At 35.7% G+C, this 17,281-nt stretch overlaps 1 protein-coding gene across 1 annotated transcript in view; it reads right to left on the bottom strand.

Annotated features, from left to right (window-relative positions):
* The window catches only part of PCSK5 (proprotein convertase subtilisin/kexin type 5), a 256,533-nt gene that overhangs the window by 17,393 nt on the left and 221,859 nt on the right, over nucleotides 1-17,281 (bottom strand). The window contains exons 25-27 of the mRNA XM_074811734.1: nucleotides 11,145-11,187; nucleotides 10,161-10,303; nucleotides 8,762-8,962 (exon numbers count right to left, since the gene is read on the bottom strand). Coding sequence (XP_074667835.1) covers nucleotides 8,762-8,962; nucleotides 10,161-10,303; nucleotides 11,145-11,187 — 387 coding nt within the window. The remainder of the gene's footprint in view (nucleotides 1-8,761; nucleotides 8,963-10,160; nucleotides 10,304-11,144; nucleotides 11,188-17,281) is intronic.

Raw genomic sequence — 17,281 nt, 5'->3', positions numbered from 1 at the left:
AGAGGGCAGTTCAAGTCTCTTTCAAGCCTCTAGATGTACCTAACCATATAATGCACAAGCGTTTTCAGTTTGCTTATCCAAATAACCCTCAAAGTAACTTGCTGGTGACCACTGCTTACTCTTGTGAGATGCAGAAATTCACTCTCACAAGACTTTTTTGGAGAGACTACTTCTTAGCTTCATGTTTTTCCTGACTATTCATTATTGAACAAATCCTTAAAGAGTATCCTTCTTGATGTCATCTGTAAGAATATAAGTAATACTGTAGAAAAGCTGAATGTTTGGTGTTAATAGATTTGCTGTTCTCCTATCCTTAAATATGCAGGCCTTCTCTCTTTTTCTGCTTTTGAGAGAAGATCCCCACTGGTCTGCAAATCCTAAGATTTTTCCTTTTTAGACACTAGTCATTTGGCACTCTCTGAAAAAGACCATCAAATAATTGATGATATATTGCACATCCAAGTAAGCTTTAATTAATGTTTGTCACTTTGCATCTAGAACTGAAGGAAAGACCATCTGTTCCTGATGTCTGCCTACAGCTGCACATCTTCCGTTCCTCCATCGCTTGCTTTGATAAATCTTCAGAATTTGTCAAGGAAGAGTTCTGATTTTTTTCAATGAAAATGTTATTTGGCCTTTTTCTAAATATTCGGTATATAATATAAATTTTCATTTCCCTTTTCAGCAGCTTTGCATCCAGCTACCTTACCCTGGCTTATGTTTTATTTTTTAAAAATCCCTACTGGGTAGGATACAGGATGCTGTAATTTAATACCAGTTATATGTGTGAAGAAGCAAGCCAGAAATATTACTGAAGTATGTATTGCCAGTGGAGAAGGACCTTGATGCTGGCAAGAGAGTTGGTGTAATATAAAAAATAAATAGTGGGACAGTAAGGTTAAGTGAAGAAGAAGTTGTTATACTGCTGAAGAATGTCTAAACGAACTCATTGTTTCAAAAACATTTCAAGCCTTACAATTAAAAAGAAAGATCTTTTTTGAAGTATTTTTTACTTCCATTTAATCCTCTTCCCCTTGGCAGCATTTGTTGTTTTCTGTAATACTAGCTAATCGCCACAAGAGGGGAATGTACACAAGCAATTGGGCTTCTGGTAGTCGGCACGGGAGACAGCGTTTAGCCTTCCAGTCAAATATAAACACTTAAATGACCCAACTTTAGTACTGACGCAACAATTCTTACATTTTTTTCCTCTTTTTTTAAATTATGGACAATTAAAAAGAGGTTTTTCTGTGATCAGCCTCTTATTGACTGGAAATAAGCTTTCATTTACTTAAAAAAACCCCAACACACGTTTAGAATCATGTGAAGTTTTTAAATGTAATTTTGTTGTATAGCAAAAAGTTCCCCAAATAGGCAAATGTGATGCAAGAGATTTGTTTACAGAAACCCATGCATACAACTTTCAATAATGGAACGAGAGCTTTCCAAAGAACAGTCTTACAAAGCTGAAAAATGGTCATGCAAAATGTATTTCCTTGGTCTTTCGACAGATGATAAATGGAAAGCTTGGAAATGACTGGTTTTGGCTGTTGGGTTGTATTTTGCTTTCCCCTAAAGGATGCTATTCTGTACTTGAGGATCCAACAAGCTTTCCTTTAATATTTCAGTTGGTAGCTCTTATGGTTGCAAATGAAACTTGTAAATGCAGAAGGCATTAGTCTATGATGTAAACCACCCATATTCTAAAAGTGGGACATTGGCTCTGAAAAAACACTGTATTCTATTATTATACTGTTCTGCTCTTCCTTTTTTAAAGGTCAAACTGTATGACCTGTTCAGATCTACCAAACTGTTTTTATCCTTATATTCTTTCTTGTTTTGTTTTGTTGGGATTTTTTCATATGAAAACGTCTTCTATTTAAACTCTATTCAGGCCAGAGTCTGACTCAATGTCACGTTGATTCTTGTGTCTTTGTCAGAATGAGTAACAACTTTGACGTACACACAACTAAGTCTCTTTTATTCCTTTCTGGAAACTGAGAAACTGAATCACACTATTTCTTGAGCTAAGATTTACTGTAGCTCCAAAGCTACCATAGTGCTCTTGGCCCTTCAGTTTATTCAAGGGATTATCAAACTGGAAGAGTGAAGGTAGACTGGAAAATACATTTTTTTCTATTTTCTTTTCTCCTTTGGGCTTGTGCAACATGAATGAGGCAGTGGCAGAGTTTCTTAACAGCTAGTACTGTAAGACTTTACTTGTGACCCCAAACTGAATGAAGGAAGAAATGAGTGAAATTTTAGCTCTATTTAACACTTTTCCCCATATTTCCTTTCTTTTTGCTTAAGTGATCTTACTTTGAGCTCCCAGAATTTTTCAGTTTGATTTTAAAGAAAGATTAAATGAGTCTTCAAAAATATTCAGGGTGAAAAACATAGGTCCACGTGGAAAGAAGTGTGGTCCTCTTCACATGCTCACCACGTGTTCTGGAGAATGTAAAGTTTATTAAAAAAATCCAACATGAAACCCTCCACAAAACCTGAGGATATATGAGCAGAGATATGGCCATATCTAAAGAGACATACCTTTAAATATAACAGCATTTGAAGTAGATTATGATCCCTTCTTAATTTTATTTAAAGTCACAACTGCATTATAAGAGTTCTTAGTAGGCTATGTTCACCCCCTTTGTATTGTCCAGTTTTCTCTCTCTACCCACTCCTTATGGACAACGGATCTTTATGCCAGGTAATGCAAGCAGTCAGTGTTCAGACTAATAAAGGATGGTTTGTTGTCTTGATTTTAAATCTTATTTATTCATGTTCTTCTACGAGTAAAAGGGGGACTTAAAAACTTGTAGTTTTGAGTTGCTATCGAGTATCTCCCTGTGTACATTTGTAATACCCTTAGCTTCTAGACGTTGTCTTCTACTAGGAAAGTATTTTTACAGTATATTTTATTGTTGGACCATGGCACAGTTGCTGCAGTGAGGAATGAAGACGGAAATTAAGTGCCAGGGCTGTTTGTAACTGCAAGCATATTCCTTTTAGAAGGTGACCTGTCTAGCTTTTATACTGTGTAGTGAGATGTGATTTGAATGTGATCCAGTTGAGATGCTACTTAAATTGTTAGATTTTATTCCATGTGTGGTGCTGGCCTTGCAAAACTGATCAGCCATGAATAAAAACACAAAAACAAGTTACGGATGTCCATGAGGTAATTACAATTACATAGATACGGTAAAACGTAATAAAAACAATAAACATATGTAGTAAAATACTAGACCTATCCCATTTTGAAGACTTATGTGAACTGTAAATTTAAGGAAACTATAGGAGTGCTGAAAAGTAAATCACAATCCCCAATAACCATTAATTCCAGATATAGTTATCTTGCAACAACCATAGTATTACTTTACAAACAAATACCTAGAATATGAAATTGACATGCCTTAGAACATAGGGGATAATGAACCATTTTTGCTTGCCTCTAGCAACCTGAAATTTCAGATATGGATGATGCTTAAAAAGGTCTCCTAAGTCTTCCCATGATGCTCTAATTCTGAATTCTAAATGTCATAACATTTTCACATTTGGAAGACTATGACCCATTCTCTCCTGCTGCTTATTTCTCCACTGTCTTCTGCCCACCCCATTCCTTTTTTTTTCCCCTTCCATATTCTGAGACGTTTATATGTATATCTGCAGAGCTGCATTAAGATCCTCTTAAATAATCATTTTAAAGACTGAATTACTGTTTTCTCTCAACCAGTACATTTCTACTGTTTTTGTTTTACTCTGTATTTAGGCAGAGGAAAATACGCAACATGGATGCAGTTGGTTAATGGCTGCTTGTGGGAGGTTGCTCTTATTATTGGGGGTGGTATGTAATAGTAAACAGAACCAGCTGCTATTTAGCTGCATGGTTTACTACAGCGTATATTATCTGCATGTAAAGAAGCACATATTCCGTTTTGAGCTTGCATCAGAAACAGACCTCATTCCATACCCATTTTTTCCTTTTGTACTTTTCAGAAGAATGTGGTAGATTAAACTGTGTAACTGAGGAGTGAATGAGTTTTTAGGGTGCAGTATTTACAGTGAACAGACAAGATGAAGACCTGACCGTAACTTGCAAAATATCTAATCCAGTTGGAAAGGGGTGTGAATCAAGCTTACACTAGTGTGTCTCCTGGCTTCCAAAGTAATTTCATCATCTGGTACATGAGATAAAATACAGATGTTTCACGTTAGAAACACAGAGCTTGATCTTTTTTTTTTTTTTTTTTTCTTTTTTTCTTTCTTGGCTTGCCCTGGCTTTTAAAAAGCCTGGATAACAGACATGGTCTGGATATGACTTAATAATTCCTGATATGGTCTGAACTCTTTGCCCAGCAGAGTATACCCCCAAAGTAAATATAATTTTAGAAAGTTGTTTTTTCATAGAATGTTTTGGTTGTTGGAGTGTGTGTTCATAAAAATTCATAAAACTGGTCTATTATTTATCCTCGCATAGGAAATAGAAGTGAAATCTTAAACATGGAAAAAAGTGTATTCCACATTTGCAAAGGTTTTAATCCTCACCTAGATGGACTAGTCTCTCAAACTGCAAAGAATGTCAGACTAGTTTCTCCATGGCAGTCTCGGATGTGCTAGCCTTTAATTTATGTTAGCCTTGGAACCAAACAAAACAGTCTTTGTTTCCCAAAACTGACTTTGTCCCATACGGTACATCAACACAGTCACTAAAACCACAGTGGAACCCACTGAATCCATGTGGCTGGAAGAGTCAAGAGAACTGGCTTCGTTATTTGTAAATACAGTTCAAGGTCTAATACCACAACTTTCTGTTAGTAACATTTCTAAAGAAAAAGAGTAAATAGAAGACTAACATGTTAAAAGCTGATGTAAACTACTGGATTTGGAAATTTTGGCTATCTTCCTAGTTGTGTTGTCTTCCTTCATTGTCTGGAGCAGGGCATGTGCTGAGGATGAACTTGGTGCGATCTCATCTTCATTCCCATGACAGGGGCGAGGTTGTTTATTTCATGCTTGGCCCCCACACCCAGCTCAGTCCCCCAAAGTGGGAGGACTAATAACTGTCTGGCCTTGTATTCTTTAATTAGATTTTTTGATTCAGGACACTGAAGCTCAGAGGCAGCTCTGTCATGGTGCTGCACCAACATAAATGTGTTGAGGCCACCGAGCACTTAGTGGAAGAAGAAATGTACATTGATAAATGGGTAGAGAGGATGAGAGCCAAAAGCCAAATCTCAGACACAGGCTTGCCCCTACTGGGCTGGTGAACAAACATGAAAGTATTCTAATATCCCCTGCAGAATGGACAAGCTTCTTGGACCATGCCCATGCTGTACAACAGGCTACCCTTAGAAACTGAGTTTGACCAAAGATGGGGTGGAAGATACTTGTCTTTCACTAAGAAGAAATAACTCTGGAGAGAATTACAGCTATAAACAAGATAAAGAACAGAAGAAGTAGTCTGGGATAAAATATTTGGAGATCTGTCCAGAGGAAGCAGTGAAAAACTTGGAAAGATGCCATGAGTTTGCACCCTGTATGAAAGAAAAAGTATTTTCTCTGTCCCCATTATCTTCTTTTCCATTATCTAATGGAAAAGAGGAGGCCCTACAGAAATGCTTAAGAAGATCTGAAGCAGGATCATTGTTCCAAGCCCAGGGAGTTTTTCTGTACAGGCATGCCAGCCAGAATCCTTACTGACAGTAAGTTTCAAGGAGCACAGATAGGTTTTCTTTTTGTCCATTCTTGTACTGATCCTACAGCATTGTTGGAAAAAGCAATAAAAGACAGTAACTGCCTCTTCTAAATGTTATTGGTTTTCAGAAAGCTTTTGACAATGAAGAAAATAATTGTAACAGATAGTGAAGCTGTTGATTTGTCTTTTTTTTTTTTTTTCTTCTAAAATTATCCATGTATTTTGAAACAGTATCAGGGTGTGAAATGTACTGCAGTCTCTAACTAGGAGCTACCTTATTGGTATGATGTACTGCTAGAGTTAAATGTGGTTTGGTCCTGCCTGAATCCTTTATTTTTTGTTAAGGATCTTCAGCATGGAAGGAGAATTTCAAATATAGATGTCACAGTTGAAAATCTGGACTCAGTTGATATCTGCCTGTTGAGTGCATCATCAAAAGAAATGAGGGAAAGAGTGATATTCTAGCCAAAAAAATCAATCATTTAGACTATGTTGTTAATTAACAAATGAATATTATTGATATGTAAGAACCAGATGATCCTACAGTATCTGAGCAAGAAACCTCACAAACTGTTGGCAAATGTAGTCATTCAGGGTGTACCTTCAGTAAAGACAATGACGACTTCATTAACATTTTGACTTTAAAGTTTGCTGCAGTTTGGAAGCCTATCCTGGTGAGAAAAGGCTCAAGATACCACCAACTTCAACATTGGTCTCAGCAGTTACATGGCACAGATGCTGCCACACTGCGGGAATCCCAGCAAGTCTATCTGAGAGAAAGTGAAGAGCCTCCAGTCAGGTTCCCTATACTCCCATCTCCAACTGCAGCAGGAATCCTGTGACTATGGAGCAGTCATTAATGTACAAGCCAGCACAGCTCTGAGAGAGATGTATCTTACAATTTGAAATGCCCATAAGTAAGATGTATTTTAACTACTGGAAGGGAAGAGAAATGGTGCGCAAGATGGAGAGAAAGAGGTTTCACAGCACAAGAGTGCTGATATCTACAGAACTGCATCAGCTGCCTGCTCAAAAGAAAAAAGCTTGAGTCACTTTGTTTGGCAGCGTGAGAAATAGATAACCAATAGATAGACCAAAGTACAGATGTGATCTTTTCATGGCACTGATGTAGAAGTCTCAAATTGAAAAAATACTTACTCATATGGATGAAAGACAAGAAAATGCATGGAGTAGACCAACATTCTATTAATATTTCTCCTTTTTAAGTCTCTGATCTTTTTCTGAAGTGAAGAAGTGTTATTCCTTTTGATACAACATTTCTCCATACATAGGCAATGAATAGAAATGGTCAATATTTTTTCTGAAGATATTTGCTAGTATATTTTAAATTTTGAATGCAAGATCATATTGATCTAAGGATAGTCATTCTTTGATGTGTTTGAGTCAAATAAAGACTTAGGAATGAGAAGAAAATTTCTATTTGATAGAAAAATAAATCTGGAGGGAACCTTAAGTAGTCTAGTCCCTTGCTCCACTCACTAAACATCCCTGTCAGATGTTTTTTGTTTGTTCTTAAAGACCCCTAGTGATGGAAATCTCCAACCCTCCTCAAAGATTCTACTGTTATTCCATTATTCCATCTGAAAGTCCGCTTTTTTTTCAATGACAAATCTAAATCTCCTTTTCTGCATTTTAAGTCCTGTTTACTGCACTTGCAGAGACTTGATCTATTCCATTCTTCTTTGTGATTGTGTTCCTCTTAGCTTGCCTATTTAGTCCCAAGCCCTTCATCTCAACCTTTCATTGTAAATAATTTTTTCCCTAGGTTTCTGATAATCCTCACTGTTTCCCCTCTAATCGGCCCACTTCTTGCTTTAAACACTGCACCCAAAACTGAATGTGCTATTCCAGCTGATACTTTACAACTATAAAAAGAGTGAAAGGATTATATGACACTGACTTTTCTCTTTGCTTACAGTGATCTTTGCTGATCTTTGTGTGTGTTTATGGTGGTGTTTGCAGATACTGAAACTTGAGAGGAAATTTTACCCTTTGTTGGAGGGTATGGTGTACATACAATAAAAAAGTACCATTTGCAATCCTAACTATTGAGATTCTATGTGCTGCACAGGTTTCACTTAATGAATGAATATTCATAACAAATTAGTTTTAATTTGTGTACTGAGTGATAAATTCGTCATTAGCACTGCCTCATTTGGTAACATAGCATATTAAATTGTGCTTTATATAACTGACATAATGGGAATGATAAATAACCTACTACACACTTTTCATTTAACACTTTCTTAACAAGAAATTTGTGACAGTACTGGGACACATTTGAAGATGCTTACGAAGGAAAATAACTAAAAAAATTAATACGAATCATTCCCTTCAAGAGCTTTAAAATTTAAAAGCATTTTCCTTCTAAATACTTTTTTTTTTTTTTTTTTTTTTTTTTAACAGAATTGTTATTTCCATGCTGTAGATCAGGGCACCAAGAAATGATTATTTTGTGATGGTTGCGGAAATAGCCAAGGTAGTACAAGAACTGCAAAATATGGTTCTACATCCTGTGTGTGGTCTCTTAGACAGTGGTGCATGCCTACACTGGGGGAAAGGGGAAAAGGAGAGAGTTTGGTTTTAAACACACATTGCACACACACAGAGACACGTATTTGATTGTTTTTCATTTCCTCCAACTTACATTCACTTCTGTGTAGGGAATCAATAGCCACAAAGCTGGTCTAAAGCATAGCTTATAAGACTGTGAGTTCTTTACATAAAGAACTCTCAGTACCTTAATGTATTATCTATCTTTTATCTTTTAAATCTTTTTTAACTTTTATTTTTTAGTCTTTTATCTATCCAGATAAGATAACTGCCAGATAAGGAACACCTAAGTTATATTAAAATGTTATGCTATTTGCAGGAAGATTAATTTTACTCTGTGAAACCAATGTTTTTGGTCAGTATATTTCTAAAATGACAATGAGTTTGGCAAAAGTACAGTTTCACTCAAACTGCAGGATCTTGATATCCTTTCTCAAACTTTTAGTAGTCTTCAGAGAAACACAAAACATTAAGGGATCTGTTGCAACTTACCACTCCAGAACTTCCCATTGGGCAGAGAATTTCTTGGATTCAGACACTGCCCACCTAATAGTTGGAAACTGTTTTTGCACCCAGTACAGTGCTCATAGCTGTAACCAACACACATTGCACAGCTCCTGTGGCAAGGTTCGCATTCTCTAGAGATGTCATCAGTGAAGAAACCATCTCCACATTCACTCACACATGTGCCACCTGCAACAGAAACAGAGCCTGGCATCATTGTGTCTATTCACCTATAGCATCTCTGTCTCCAGCAAGAAATGCTTTAAGAAAAAAACAGTATATAAGATCCCATGAAAATTTCTGTAGGTATATAAACTCTAATTTTTTAGTGTGAAACTGAAATTCAGCTCAGTTGCTTCTGCAAACTTTACAAACTTCAAACCAATCTTCACTTAAATTTGTATCTAGATGGGTTTTCATCCATATCCTAAATCCTGACACATACAAATCTTACTAAAGTCCAAATCTGCGTAAAAAAATTATGATTGTTATAGGAGCCCAATATAAAATCTAAGTCCAGAATTCCCTAAGACTGTTGCAAGATACGTAAGTTTTGAGGATTGGATATATCTCTAGTTTCTGGTGAATATAAAGGTAAACTCAGGTAAATCTGATTCAATTTAAGGCTTGTCATACTGCAGCAAAGCCCCTAGAAGTTGTTACACTGATAGCTTTTTGAGCTTCCTCCATTTTCAATTAAAAAAACATAGATCACTGGAGCACCTCAGGTTGTGACCACAGAGTTTTCCATGAGAGTGATGACTTTGTACTCCACTACTGGGCACCTTCAGCAGGCAATGCACAAGAATACCTTAGGATTTCCTGTGATTCATATTTGACACCATGTCTGAAAGAGACCTACCTGATTTATGACTTCATAATAAAGCCAGGAGATTTCTAGTCTTGTGTGAATCTGATGTGGAATTTAGGGTTTTAGCTGAGCTGATTTCAGAGTGTTTAAGGTTTGTTACTTTATGTGGACCTGAAAGTCAAAGTAAAACTAGACTTGCAAACAGTAAGGAAACATTTCCATGTCTTTCTGTGAGTTAAAGGCCCCTTCTTTCACAAAGTCTGCATCAAATACAATATTTTTGTATTTGCCCAAAAGAATGGAAATGCATTCACAAAAAAAAAAAAAAACCCTAGAAAAAAAAAAGTGGGATTATGTAATTAAACATAGGGAGCCTCTGAACCAAATGACACCACTGGCTAACATAACCGCCTTATGTTAATGCAACGGACCCAATTTTGTGAAGTGCTAACTTCCCTCAGCCTGAACTGTCTGCTATAGAAGAGATTAATTTTGAGAAGTTGGGTCCAGGCTCTTTCTCTAAAGAAATAGTCTACAATATTTTTGTATGTATGCCATACTTGCTACTTTGCTTACCTGAGAGATAAAAGCCTTCCTTACATGAGTCACACTTGTCGCTGTCACAGCTATCACAATTGCTAGGACACTCTCTACACTGCAGAGAACTTTCATCTGCGTAGGTATTTTCTGGGCAGTATTTATAGCAATGCTGTTCATACCTGTAAGATAAAGTAGAACATCATCTGTAAGTTTCTTCTGAGGTCATTGAGTTTGTTTTCTGTATGTTTCTGGATACGGTAATGGTAAAGCTTTATTCTCATCTTAATTAACAGAAATTATTCCTCTAATGAAGTATTCAAAATGTATTTGTGGTTAGGTCACTTATTCAAGTGGCAAATATTAACAAGTCATGTTTTCTAATTTCAGGGTTCTTAAATATAACTAATTTGATTTTCTTTTTTAAATGTAGGCACAAGAACAAATGCATGCTTAATTAGAAATTTTAATGTTGTGGTTGTAAAGAGCTGACCACTTGTGAAAATATATAATTCAATGACATTGTTTATAGCTAGATTGAATCACCTTTTTATCAACAAATTCTTTTGTCATGGTAATTTTTAGAGATCTCTTAACTGTCTCTTTGAAAAGCAGTAGAGTTCTTCTTTTCCCTCTGTTTAAGTTAAACTTTCAAATAACCTCCTTACATTTTTAAGTGTGCCTGCTAAACTGCAAATACCAGAACTGGACACGATATACTAAGAACATACTAGTTCCAAATCCAGAGGTGCTGTTTAACTTTTAGATCCTTTCTGTTCCATATTTGTCTCTTCACATATGCAAAGTTTGCATCAGCATGTAAGTTTAAAAAGGCCTTGATAGTGAGTGATTGGCTAGTTCTTCAGCATTTCCCGAGCCTTTTTCCAAAGTTACTGTTCTCAGACAGGTGATACTTAAAAGCAATGGGATAACATACTCAGCACAGTTAGATCTATGTTGTGAAGCACACGTTTTTGCTTTAGAAAAATGTATAGGCATGAAGAACTATACAGCTATACTTACATGTAATAGTTCTGAATGCATGTTATACAGATTTGTGGGTCATCTGAAATTAAAAATGGAATTAGGTAAATAATATTCAGAGTTAAAACCAGAATGCAAAAAAGTACTACACCATTTTAATGTTAATATTTCTTACATTAAAATTACTGCAACCATAACTAGAACATTATTATCTCTGAATCTCTGTTTACATTTTTTGGAGATAAACTCTTCCACAGTCAGGTTCTGGCCTGTATTTTTGCAGTAATTTGTGACTTTTGAGTCCTCAACATAAGGTACCTAGAAGATGCTGAGTGTTTAGGAAATGCTGCTTTGAAAAGCGAAACCTTCCCTGAAGCTCACGTTGGGCAAAATGAACTCTTAAAAGGAGACTCTAAGTTATCCAAATCTGTAGTTTCATTCTATTTATTTATTTGTTGCAGAGATGAGTTAAACGCATTTGGCCCCTCTAAACAAACTTTTCAAAAACGTCTAAGTAATGAGTTTAATCGTAAAAATCCTGAGCTAGACAAACACCTTTCTATATGGAGTGGGTGGGGGGAAGGATTTTGGGTAAACTTTCTCATCAGAAAATTAATTTTCGCATTAAAAAATTTTGTTGAATGAACAGAAAAAGTGTTAAACAACTCCTTAAAACTAATACAGTGATGAATATGGCTTTATGCTCACAGGAAGTGAAGAATATTTTGTACAACATTCCACTATCTTCTATTACCTATTTCTTTTACATTACTCAAATATCCCAAAGGGAGCAGAATGGAGGGAAACAGAACAACCTGGGTGAATGTATTTATAAACTGTTCTACTATGAAATGCCTATAAATTATTTTTGATATTCATAGTACTCATAAGGCAAAATTTTCACTGAGTCTGTTTGAACTGTGTGTCCAATAAATCACACTTTATACATGAAAACTTGTTAGGCAACATGCACTTGGTTTTGCAAGTAGTTCTAGCAATTTATTTATGAGGTGTAAAGTTTTGCCCAGAAATGTTGCAGATTATGAAAATATTCTCTTTACTCTTTAGAGCACCTGATCTAGTGTTCTTTGCATTAGATTTTGTTAAGACAGGAAATATTCTTAAAACATGAAAATGTTTTCTATTAAGTCTTCCTTTACTACTAGTTAAAAGACATTTGGTTTGTCCAGGTCTTCTTTTTGAATGATTTCTGAAATATTAATATTGTTTCTGAATAAGGACACTTCCTGAGTTATTTCGTCCCCCAATTAATTTGTGCAGGTTTTTTTCCTTGCAGTGTTTATAGAACACTGTTATGAGCCAGGTTGATATGATGATAAATAAGTGTATTTATACCTTTTTAAAATTATTACAGTACTGGCACGTACAGTCCTTACATTTCGTTGATGGGAAGAAAACAGTACACATCAAAGAGACATTGTTAAAATTGCTAGGATTGCTTGCAGGCTTAGTAACTAACTCTCCATGTACTTTCTGCCTTTTGTGAAGAAAGGGCTCTTTCCTCTCTTGCCTGTGGGAGGTTTTGATGACATTTGTCTTTCCTAACTGCCCTCTCAGTTTTGCCTGTGTGGATGACTATCTGTATAACTCAATTTGAGACAGATCTCAGCAGTAATTGCAAACAAAAATATAATGTCTGATTGTCCTCTGGAAAGAGAATAGAAAAATTAAGTATTAAAGTAAGTGACCATTAAGTAAAGGCTACATATTTTGAGTTTCTTTAGGATCTAAGAGAAATTATCTAGGAACAAATGGGTAAAAATAGTTTGTTTAGATTGTGAATTGGAATACATCTTGTGGAGAGAGAAAAAAAATGTATCACAAGTAGCACTTGCATTCTGCTGCTTACACAAAGTTTAGCCAGAAGTGGTAACAGTAAATACCTTATTAGAAGGCCACAAATTTCATAGGATAGCTGTTTTGCTGTATTTCACTTGGGAATGCATTGAGTCTTCAAAACTAAGGCTTTGGAGGCAGGGGGGAGAATTTCTTAACAATTTTGCAAAATTAAACCATGAAGGCATTGGGCTAGTGTGGCCTAAGTTCATTTGCCAATTTATCTATTGTATTATGTTATTTATCAACCCTTACTGAACTATCGTTCTTTCTCTTAAAGGCATACCCACTAAATAGAAGCTCTACCACCTTCTATACTTAGTCATAGTTTCTGAATTTAAACAGTTGAGGAATATAGTTTAGAAAGGAATACAAAGAGGGCAACAGTCTGATAGCAGGCAGAGAGAAAACGAAATACGCAACTATTTCTGCAATAGTGAATTTGATATTTAACACATGCTATGTTTCCAAAATTTTAGAAATTAATTTTAAGAATTAACTAAGTCTTGGAATTTTATGGATATATATGTGTAGTTCTTCAACAGTGACTCCTTTAAAATCTGCCACAATCATTTCTTGGACTAGCAGTAACAAACATCCTATATTCACTGCGATCTTCACTTGCTCATAAAATAATGATATCTCTGCAGTACAAAGTGAGTTGGTTGGTATGTTATGCTTCAAAAGACTGCTTGTCATGAAGACTGCTAATATTTTATCTTTATTTTGCAGTTTCCATTTGCATTGATTTCCACTATGTTGAGCTTATGCAATTTTTTTGAAGACAGAAACAAAGTGATCTTGATAGCATGGGAAACAGGATTTTCAACCAGTTTTAAAATGTAAGGCCTCAGACACAAACAAGTCCTGTGTGACTTTCTGATTTTACTGAAGTTTTCTTAGATAAGTAAAGATCATCTAGAGTTCATAGAAAAAGTAATTTGGTTTCTTTCCTTGTCTGTTATAAACTGATACTCCCGTTCCCTCCTGCACCTCCCACCCTTCTCAAATACAATACGTTTGGACTACAGCTATGTTATAATACAGAAAAGGTACATGCAAAGATTAAATATTGGTCAAAGGCCAAACATTCATGCATTCTGTTGGAACTCTCTGAATTGAGATGAATTAGTGGGTTTTTCTGCTCCAGGAGGGAAGTATGGGCATTAGCATTACAAGCATAACATTGTTGTACTGGAGGAGTATTTTTGTTCAAATAGGTAGAGGAACTTTGTAAGTGATTTTTTTGTATTATTACTATAGAGGCTTAATGAAATATTTAATACATAAGTTCACCCATATCAAAAATGAGCTCCAGAGTGGTTTGGAAATCCTTGTCACTGTTTCATTATATTTGAATGTTCATGGTATTTAGACAGATACTAATTCTGGAGAGTTTACATGGCTAACCCACTGTACTTTTGAGTTACGTTTACTCAAAGTATCCCATCTAATTAGACCCAGCTCTTGCAATGACTCGTATGCATACTTGACTTTATCTACTGTATACAATAAAGCTGGGAGTTGAAGTGCAAGGGTACATTTTGCAGGATCTATATTTACACTATACTTTTATTTAAGCTTCCTGTTTTGTTTATGGACTTTAAAAAAAATTAAATTTCTTAAACTATTTATTGGCTCAGCCATGAGCCTAGAATGTGCTGAATACACTCAAGTTTTTTTGCATTGAGGAGCTGGGAGTTAATGTCTGGTTTACCTTTCTTTTCCAGTTTAATTAAATGTAATGACTTGAAATGATTTTATATTGCATTGCAGTTTTCCTTTAAGGGCCAGCCTGCAGTAATTGTTCAATTTCAACAGTTACTGCTCGATTTTATTTGCCTTTTACGTTCCCCTGAACAATAATTTACCATCATCTAAAAAACATACTATAAATAGTAATATGTCACCAACAAGAGTAATTATATATTTTAACTACCTTAGACTATTTTTTGTTTAGTTTTTATGGCATGTCAATTAAAATAACTGAAATGTACAATCCAAACATAATAAGATATTTGACAAGACATGGGCCCAACTGAAATCTCAGCTTTCAATAAGCCTGAAAAATTAAGATTTCTGTTGTGGAATCACAGACTTTGGTTTGGATCCTCCAGTTTGTGTGAGGAGCCTGTCTGTGTCTTTTTTGTTGTTTTTTCACCACTTTTTTTTTTAACGTACTTTCTTTTCATTCCTGACATTATAATTTATTTTGACAAGTCATATTACCAGGAAGTGGGAGAAAAAAAAGATTGTGAATTTTAACCAAAGAAAAAGCTGGATTCTGTTGTCAGTTAGATTTATATGGGGAAAAAACAGCATTAGTATTTGCTTTGGCCGAAAACTATAACTTTGGTTCAGCCAAGATTTAATGATTTAAAAATATATGTATTTTTAAGGCATAAAAGAAGAAAAGACTTTGAATAGACTTAATCTCTTCCAAAATTATACTTTTACTAAGATTACATCTATTTACTTTTTTTGTAACTTTTTAAACTAAAGCTACCTTTAATTAAGATGAAAGTAGATAAATTAAAAAAAAATATTCTGAGTGTTATTCTTGCTCTAAAACTGGTTAACTGAAATAATCACACAGCTCTAATATCGATTACCTTACTCTAAAAGAGGAATAATGTCATTTGACAAAATAAAGGGAACAAGGCATATTTTCCTGTTCAAATAAGGATTTTAATATGTTGTAGTTAGAAGTAGAAATGAAGTGAAGATAAGGTGAAATGAAACCAAAGATTAGCATTATAATATGCATTACCCGAAATAGTTCCATAGTTTGTATGACTGAGGTGAAATGTTGATAAATACATACATACTTGTATGTACGTTGATAAAAGCATAAAATTTTGGGAGAGATTTCACTGAGGGAAAGTGATGAGATCAGGAAGCTTTAAGGAACAGAAAATTTTAAACACTGACCTAAAAAATAAATACTGGGTACGAATGCTCTAGTCTCTCACCAGACATAGTTGACCAGTACTGTAGTGAGATCTACACCACACATGAAGCTCCAAAATGTGATATCAATCAGAGAAGTTATTGCTTATCGGGCTGCAAAGAAGAACTAGTGGTTCATTCTTACTTCTAATAAAATAAAAGTTAAGGGTACTTCAACAGAAATGAAATCAGGACATCAGCAGTACTATAACAATTAAGAAAGGACATTCAGTTTATTTGTCTTAGATTTTATTCTATCATTCAGATATTATCTTTTGTTCTTACTCTACTGGCTGTTGTTTCCACCTATCAAAATCTCAGTGTGATGATTTCAAGAATCATGAAAGCTGCCTGTTACTAAAACTGAACTTTCTGTGTATTGAGGTGCATTTTCTGAACACACTTATTATTCTGAGATGGTCCCTTATGTTTGAATAGTTTCTTACTACACAGGTAGTTCCTCTGGGTGAATAGCATTACCCAAAAAGAGCTCTTCTACAAGCAAGAATGCAGTCTGTGGGCCAGAGGTCCTAAGTTTACACCACAGACATCAATGCAGCTTTTACCACAGTTGGATTCTATTGGTCCTCCATTAACAAAATGTATTTATGCAGGCAGGACTCATATGGGAAACATCTCCTCTATATGGGGAGAATCCAAGTTTTACACTGTTACAGTCAATGAGTGGTTCCGTAATACAATTCTTTATTTGAAAGATCAAGATCCTGATCTCTAGGCTGGCATAGACCCAAAGAATTGAAGCAAGTACATATTGAGGTAGAGTTGCTTGATAGAATAGAATAGTTTCATTTGGAAAGGACACACAACGGTCATTTAGTCCAACTGCCTGACCACTTCAGGGCTGACCAAAAGTTAAAGCATATTGTTGAGGGCATTGTCTACATGCCTCTTAAACACTGACAGGCATGGGGCACTGGCCACCTTTCTAAGGAGCCTGTTCCAATGTTTGACCAGCCTCTTGGTAAAGAAAAACTTCCTAATGTCCAGTATAAACCTTCCCTGGCACAGCCCTGAGCCATTCCCATGCATCCTGTTGCTGGATCCCAGGGAGAAGAGACCAGCGCCTCCCTCTCCACCTCCCCTCCTCAGGAAGCTGTAGAGAGCAATGAGGTTGCCTCTCAGCTTCCTTTTCTCCAAACTAGACAAGTCCAGAGGCATCAGCCACTCCCCACAGGACATTCCTTCCAGCCCTGTCATCAGCTTTATTGCCCTCCTCTGGATGCAGACCTTCACATTCTTCCTAAATTGTGGGGTCCAGAACTGCACACAGTATTTGAAGTGAGACCACACCAGTGCTAGATACAGCATGATAATCAGCTCTTTTGACGAGCTGCTTAAACTGTGTTTGA

The sequence above is a fragment of the Strix aluco genome, chromosome Z, assembly GCF_031877795.1.
Source record: "Strix aluco isolate bStrAlu1 chromosome Z, bStrAlu1.hap1, whole genome shotgun sequence".
Classification (NCBI taxonomy): domain Eukaryota; kingdom Metazoa; phylum Chordata; class Aves; order Strigiformes; family Strigidae; genus Strix; species Strix aluco.
This window is presented reverse-complemented; position numbering and strand designations above follow the sequence as displayed.